At 37.8% G+C, this 7,671-nt stretch overlaps 1 protein-coding gene across 1 annotated transcript in view; it reads right to left on the bottom strand.

Moving 5' to 3' along the window:
* rel (v-rel avian reticuloendotheliosis viral oncogene homolog) overlaps window positions 1-7,671 on the bottom strand; it is a 54,499-nt gene that overhangs the window by 17,185 nt on the left and 29,643 nt on the right. The window contains exons 6-7 of the mRNA XM_062058819.1: window positions 5,586-5,726; window positions 1,421-1,525 (exon numbers count right to left, since the gene is read on the bottom strand). Of these exons, the coding sequence (XP_061914803.1) occupies window positions 1,421-1,525; window positions 5,586-5,726 (246 nt within the window). The remainder of the gene's footprint in view (window positions 1-1,420; window positions 1,526-5,585; window positions 5,727-7,671) is intronic.

The raw sequence follows: 7,671 nt of genomic DNA, 5'->3' as shown, positions 1-7,671 counted from the left end.
TAAGACAGCATTTGGTTTTATTCTGAATCCAGTGAAACAGATTGGTGGTTTTAGCTGATATAAAGACTTTCAGGTGTTTATATATGTTTAAGTATTTGGCAGACGCTTTTATCCAAAGCGACATACATAAAAAATAGATATAAAACAATCACTGTAAACATTATCATTTAAGGGAAGAATATAATACAAAATATCAATACAAAGTGTCAAGACAGAATAAACTCTCTGCTGCTGCAGCAACAGAGTTACAGTCTATAGGTCCCTAAAATATATAGATATCTAATGTATTCATACATTGTTTATGTAGGATATACGCATGTATATATAATCTAATCATATTGTTTCTTCAATTTAAAAATAGCTGACCGTTTTTTTCCCCCTTCTCTGGGCTTATATTCCCAGTTTTGATCTCGGACGTCTGGTCATTTATAGCGTATAAGAATATTATATTACTGTTAAGCAAACTATGAATAATAAAAACGCCAAAACATGTGTCCGTTATCATAGCTACACGTATGACAAAAAAAAAGCGTGAAAATCAGTGGTATTCAGTGAGGTAAGATGAATTAAATTTGCTGACAGTTCATTGCTCCTGCCAAATGAATTGAACTGAGTGGAGCGGATCACCACTCCAAGATGGCGGCTCCGCGTCTCGTCTGCGCCAGTAGGCAGTAGCGCTCAATGCTGCGTACCCTTAGAAGATTTTCTATGGTTATAACGTTAGCAGTGAGTTTACAGCCTCACTGATTTAACTACACAGCAAATAAAAGTCATGTTACTTAGCCAATAAACGTTATCTTACATTCAAAACTTACCCTTCTTTGTGCAACTTCAAATGTCGAACGAAGTTGGAAGTTGTTGCGTCTCCGTCTGTAATATTCGAACTGCGTGATTTGCATACGGCAATTCGTTTTTTGTTGACCAAGTCGTAGTTTTTATACCCGAACGAAACCAACTTTGGCATAATTGTTTCTCACTGCCGCATTGCTTGACAACTCATGTTCGGTGGTTGTCCTGCAATTTGATTGGATGAGTGCTGTGTAATGAAAACAACGTAGATTTAATTTGATTGGCTGTTGTACTGACAGCACACACGCTGACAAGCAGCACACACGCTTATAGACACAGACGTATAAAATGAAAGATACGGAGCGCTCCCAAATAACTTTTTAAGGTTTGGGTTTTGGGGAAAGTAGCAAGTCATGTCAGGTCAAAAGCCTCAAGTCCAAGTGAAGTCACAAGTCATTGATGTTAAAGTCTAAGTCGAGTTGCAAGTCTCTTTACATTTTGTCAAGTCGAGTCTAAAGTCATCAAATTAATGACTCGAGTCTGACTCGAGTCCAAGTCATGTGACTCGAGTCCACACCTCAGGGAAATGCTATATCATATTTAGGACCCGAGTTCTGTGATGAATAAGTACCTTTTTGAACTTTATCACAAAGCAGGAAGATCTCATCTCCTCCCTTAACAGAGCCACTGTTGCTGTTGACCCGACAGATCCTCAGCTCTGCGGTGTTTGGGGCCCCTGAAATTTCAAACATGCAAAAGCAAAGCACATGGATCATGTGATGTGTCAGGGCACAAAAACACCAAGGTTTTTATTCGCCATCATTTGCAGTTTGGGCAAACGCACGTATCTAGTGATCGGCAATGTTTAGTTTACACGTTGAGTCACATGTCTAAGGTCAGAAGAGGAAGTGCTCCATGGCAACGGTGTGTTTGAGGGTTCGTGTGTGTATACAACTTCCCCTTTCACAATGTATGTGTGACAGGCACCGAATTAGTTCACAAATAGCTGAAGCACCTGCAACAGAGTTCAGCTAATCTTAGCATGTGCATGTGCATATTAACACATACTGTACGTGCGGCATGCAGTGACATTAAACACACTTGTTTATGCTGCTCTGAATTGATTGGCTAGCAAGCAGGTGTACTTAATGATGTGACCGGGTGAAACTATATAATGTTTATTAAGTTTATTTGCGAAAATAGCGGTGACAACTTCTAGATATACATTTAAACAATGTTCATACTCAAAAGATAAATTCTGAAACTTTTGGAGAGTTTGGGGCGTGGTTTCATTTTCAATCTGGGACCGCCTCCAGAAACCAACAGCTTGCAGACAGACTCCAAACAAGAGTTGATAAAAGTGAATGTGGATTAAAATGTACGCAAAATTTACATCAAAGCATGTCCAATACATATTATATAGACCACAAAGAAGTGTTTTCAATGCAGATTAAAATCATCAGAGTTTATCTTTAAGGTAAAAGAGCATGTGACGTCAAAAAAAATTGCTTGATTCATCTGCGAATATACATGATTAGTGCCATCATGTATTGTGATTAATCGCAAGTCTTTGCCGAATTTGACAGCTCAAATTTCAGCCTTTCAATATTAGCAGTGGTTAAAATGTTACTTAAAGGAGACCTATGATGCGTATTTGTGATCCCCATAACTCCCGAAAAAGTGAAATCAAACTGTGGGATCATGGCAAAGATATTCATAAAATAGGGCTGTCAAATTATTCATTTTTAAATCAGACTCTTGAATTGTGTTTAGTCATGATTGATCACAGGTTATTATTTGCTTGCATGGATAAAATGTGCTTAACAAAAAACATAATATTTGAAAACATGCAATTTTGTAGTCAGAATGTCGTACAGGAACGTTTTTTAAATGTCTTACTGAACCGCAAGTCAATGATTTGCTCAAAGGTTGGTGACAGTAAGTACAATAAGAATTAAGGGTACATTTTGAAAGTCTTTGCAATAATATAGCAAACAGGTTACAGATGTACACTAAGAGATAATGTAGTAAACATACACATAAACAACTTAACAAAGTTCACCAATTAAATCTAAACTTTTAACTGATCTGAACTAAACTCTTCTTTCGTTAAACTGGTTGTTGAAAAAAAAAAGCTTGTTTACCTTTTCAGATGACAATGCTGATCTTTTTTTATGGTACAACGCGACACCAGCTCGTTGTGATTACTTACAGATGTCCAACGTTCTCCAGTAAGCAAAATAAATTCACATTCAGTCTGTAGTTACAAGTTGATGCTCTTGTTTGTGTAGTATAGTTGGTTTATCTTTGATGTAATTGTGCCTCTTCAAGGTACGACAGATCGCTGTGGTGATATGAATGACATCTTCTTGAAGGACTTGGTCTTCACACATGTTAAATGGCCTACATGCTGTAGCTGTCCATTTAGCAAAGGCATATGTTTAACTTAACTGTGCTACTTTTGATGACAACATTAACGCAGGTAAACTCTGCCATGGTAGCGTTCTCCTCTGCTGGTTGTCGATGTTACCTCAGTTTAATCTAAAGTTCTGTTTTGATTGTCCGTGTCTCATCGCAATCATAGACAGTGTAGGAATGCACGCGTCTTTCGGGTTAACCTGGATTTGATTAATCTTCACTCATTTATGATAACGTAATCTTTTTTTAAATTATTTTTTTATTAATCACATGCGTTAATTCACGAACGTTGACAGCCCTAATTTAAAACAATCTTGCCTTCCTTCATACTTTCGCTAAACCAGTGTTTCTTAACCATAGAACTGGGGCCCAAAAAATATATGTTTTTCAGCTGTGGTCTATATCAGTGGTCCCCAACCTTTTTGTAACTGCGGACCGGTCAACGCTTGAAAATTTGGCCCACGGACCGGGGGGGATATTTTTAATTTATTTTTAAAATTTTTTTATTTGTCATAAAAAATACAATCATGTGTGCTTACGGACTGTATCCCTGCAGACTGTATATTGATCTATATCGATATATAATATAGGAGCCACAAATATTAATAACAGAAAGAAACAACCCTTTTGTGCGAATGAGTGTAAATGGGGGAGGGAGGTTTTTTGGGTTGGTGCACTAATTGTAAGTGTATCTTGTGTTTTTTATGTTGATTTAATAAAAAAAAAAAAATATATATATATATATTTTTTTTTTTTCTTGTGCGGCCCGGTACCAATCGATCCACGGACCGGTACCGGGCCGCGGCCCGGTGGTTGGGGACCACTGGTCAATATGAGCCACAATTGTAATACACTTTTCCACCACTTGTGGCAGGAATGAAAATCTCAAACAAACAGAAGTCTGGAGCTAAAATCATAGAGACGTTTAAGTGCAAAGATTATGACTAAAGTGGTGAATCTGTATTTTCAATTGCACTTTAATTTTGTTGACACTTTAGTTAAGATAAATATTCATTATTAATTCACTTTATTTACTTTAGCACAACATAATTGTAAGTAAATGTATTTTTCGTCAGTTATTCATAAGTCCCTTCTTATGTAGTATATATTTCATGAGCAATTATTTTTCTAATCAGCCTGACCTAAGCCTAAGGTTTATGTGCTAAAGAAATAAAAATCCATGTGATTAACACATGGTTTTATATCATTAGACAAGGTTGTAAACTGTAGGTTAGATTTAAGTATTAAATACCATTAAAATCAAAAGTAAGATTTCTAATTCAGTGTTAACATTTGAGTGGGCCCAGAGTCTCTCTGTAGTGGAAAACTTGGACCCCAAGGTCAAAAACTTTAAGAATCCCTGCGCTTAACGATCTGTTTGGAATTTGTCCCATTAGTGATGTTTTCTTATTGGTGACGTCAGCGGATAATCCATATATGGTATAAATTTAACCAACGTGCTTTAGTAATTCCGACATTGTAGTCAGACTCTGTAGTCACTAAGCTCCTTCTTTTTCTCTATCCTATTGTTGTGGGGCAGACTGGCTTGTACATGCACATGCAACCTCTGATTTTTCCATATTTAATACAAAGTAGTGTATAGTTCTGATTTATATATGTCAGTAGACTCCATATAAAAGCGTAAAACTACAACCAAGATGACAGGGAGAAGACGCAGTCAAAGTGAAGGCACGTAAAAAAGACCGCCCACAAATAGGCGTATCCTGAAGAGATGGTCAGAAAGTGGCTTATGCAACATTTTAAGCAATGAACCACCATTACATTTTATGTAGACCACAAGAAAGTCTTTAAAAAAAAAATCATAATAGCCTTCTAAAACTAGGGCTGTCAAAAATAACGAGATAATTCATGATTAATGATAAACAAATATCGCATTAGTCATGCATGCAGTATATGCAGACTAATCACACAATTTATTTTGACTGCTCCTTTATCTTAACCGCAGATGTTTACCTGAAAGGCAGCATAGGTTGTTATACATTCAGTGATTAGGTCAATGCATAGGTCAGTAGAAAGATGAGTGAGGAGACTGATCCCACTGGCTAATTTCACTTCAAAATAAAACCTGACTGGACTATAGATAAAACCGTTAACAGGTTTTGAGCAAATAAGTCAAATTTAAGTAAAACTTTCCCTGGATGACATTCTGACATAAAAAATTGCATTTGAATCCAAATATTGCGGCCTTTTACAGCAATGGTTATTGAAATGTTTATGACAGCAATATATTAACCTTGTAATTATTTCATTTTATATTTAAAAAATGAGGGTGCGTTTCCACTTGTAGTCTGGTACTCACACTTGTATTTTTGCCAAATAATGCTGTCAGTAAAGCACACACACAAAAAGTAACTCACTGTTGTCATAGATGGGGTTACTGACGACAGGGTTTAGCGCTTGGGTGCAGTGGCTGGTCTCATCCTGCAGGAAGACCTGTATGCACAAGCGGACCACGTTGAGGTCATATTCTTCTGTCTGCAGCAGCTGCTCTCGCGGCACTGAGGTTTACACACACAAACACATACAAAGAAGACGGTCATTTTTCAGAAGACAGTTTGCAGTCAAAAACAAATGGTGACATTAGAGGTGAAGCAGTGGCTACATTTAGACAAGTTTCGTGTAGAGTGGATGAACCAGAAAACAAAATTACATTGTTTTGTGTTACATTACAATCCCATAAATGATCAATAATAAATATATTATTATATAATAATATATAATAATATTATAATAAATAAAAATAATAAACCCTGCTCAGTGGCCTTGTGGTGTCAGTGTCCGCCCTGAGATGGGTAGGTCGTGAGTTCAAACCCCGGCCGAGTCATACCAAAGACTATAAAAATGGGACCCATTACCTCCCTGCTTGGCACTCAGCATCAAGGGTTGGAATTGGGGGTTAAACCACCAAAATGATTCCCGAGCGCGGCCATCGCTGCTGCTCACTGCTCCCCTCACCTCCCAGGGGGTGGAACAAGGGGATGGGTCAAATGCAGAGGGTAATTTCACCACACCTAGTGTGTGTGTGTGACTATCAGTGGTACTTTAACTTTAACTTTTAATGACCGAAACGTTATACAGTATGCCGCTATACCAAGGACGTATAACTTCCCTATTGTTCGTCACTTTTGTTGTTTTCTCTTTACCTTTTGCCCTTGATCTTGTGTACCAAGCGTAACACACACTATTCTGATGGCAGTGCTTCAAAAAAAAAAAGGACAAATATCACCATGGAAGCAAATTTAAACAATGTAAAATGCTCAGAAAGCGGAGAAAGGGTCGCAAGCATGGTCTAAGCAGCTCGACTGTCGGGACCATCATGAAGAATGAAGATCGTATCTTTGAACGTGTGGGAGAATCTGCTCATTTGAAATTAACAGTGCAGTGTAGTGGTCTCATTGTTGAGACTTGTTCCACCCTTCCCCCCTTGCAACACCATTTTCAATGTTTAGGCCACATAAATAAGATAAGGAATCGCTCTCTTTTTATTTCAATTCTTCATCTTTTTACTCCTGTATTTGATGTACTTTGTATGTTCTGTGTACAGCGCGAGGGACTTACAGGAATTACGCACACTTTACAAGGAGACTTGTACTATGATACCCCCACAGACACACACGCGTGTACACACACTAGGCTTTCACCTCTGCCTACTATCTTTCTTCAATTTCCTTCTTTTGCTCTGATGTGGAGATCACCCCCGCTTACAATTTGTCACCACGGTGACGCTCAACAACGTCACAGCATGGTGGAAAGAGGTGTGTGTGTGTCTGTGTGTATACCCGAGAGCTCAGACTCCCAACGTGAGATGGCTTGTGACGTGTGTGAAAGTAGTGGGACCAAAATGAGCGTCAAGTTAAGTGAATCGTCGGCAGTGGCGTTGCTACGCACGAGATGGAAACTCATTCTTCTAGAACGTGTTGTGCACCATAAACTTCTTCACAAAGATGGTTTCCCTGTTGGTTGTCTGCTCGTGCAGAAAGATTCAAGATCAACGCATCAGACAAGTGTGCAGCCTTTCAGTTCCTTTTTGCTGAGATGAGCAATAAACTAAGTTAATACAACACATTTTATTGTGGCTGACCAATACACCATATTGCATTCGTATGTTGCAGAGGTTTGTAGAGTTTGGAGCAGCACCACTGGCCAATATTCTCATTCTATGTCGTTGGATTATGCAAGTGTCCCTTTGCATGCGTGAAAGACTTCTTTAACTAATTATTATGTACCGCATAGGAATTTGATACAAAACTTAAAGCTGCGACCTGAAAAATCTGAATCCGAATAAACAATTTGCACATAATTGTATGCGCATTAGACCAATATATTTAACATTAAGTATAATATAACACAATATTTATTATACATCACAAATATTCTCGGTTCTAATAGGAATGTTTCATGTTGCTTTAAAAAAATATATATTTCTTGCATAAACCATATGAC

This window comes from Entelurus aequoreus, linkage group LG09, assembly GCF_033978785.1.
Source record: "Entelurus aequoreus isolate RoL-2023_Sb linkage group LG09, RoL_Eaeq_v1.1, whole genome shotgun sequence".
Lineage (NCBI taxonomy): Eukaryota > Metazoa > Chordata > Actinopteri > Syngnathiformes > Syngnathidae > Entelurus > Entelurus aequoreus.
Note: the sequence above shows the minus strand (reverse complement) of the source record. Positions and strands in the feature narration are given on the sequence as shown.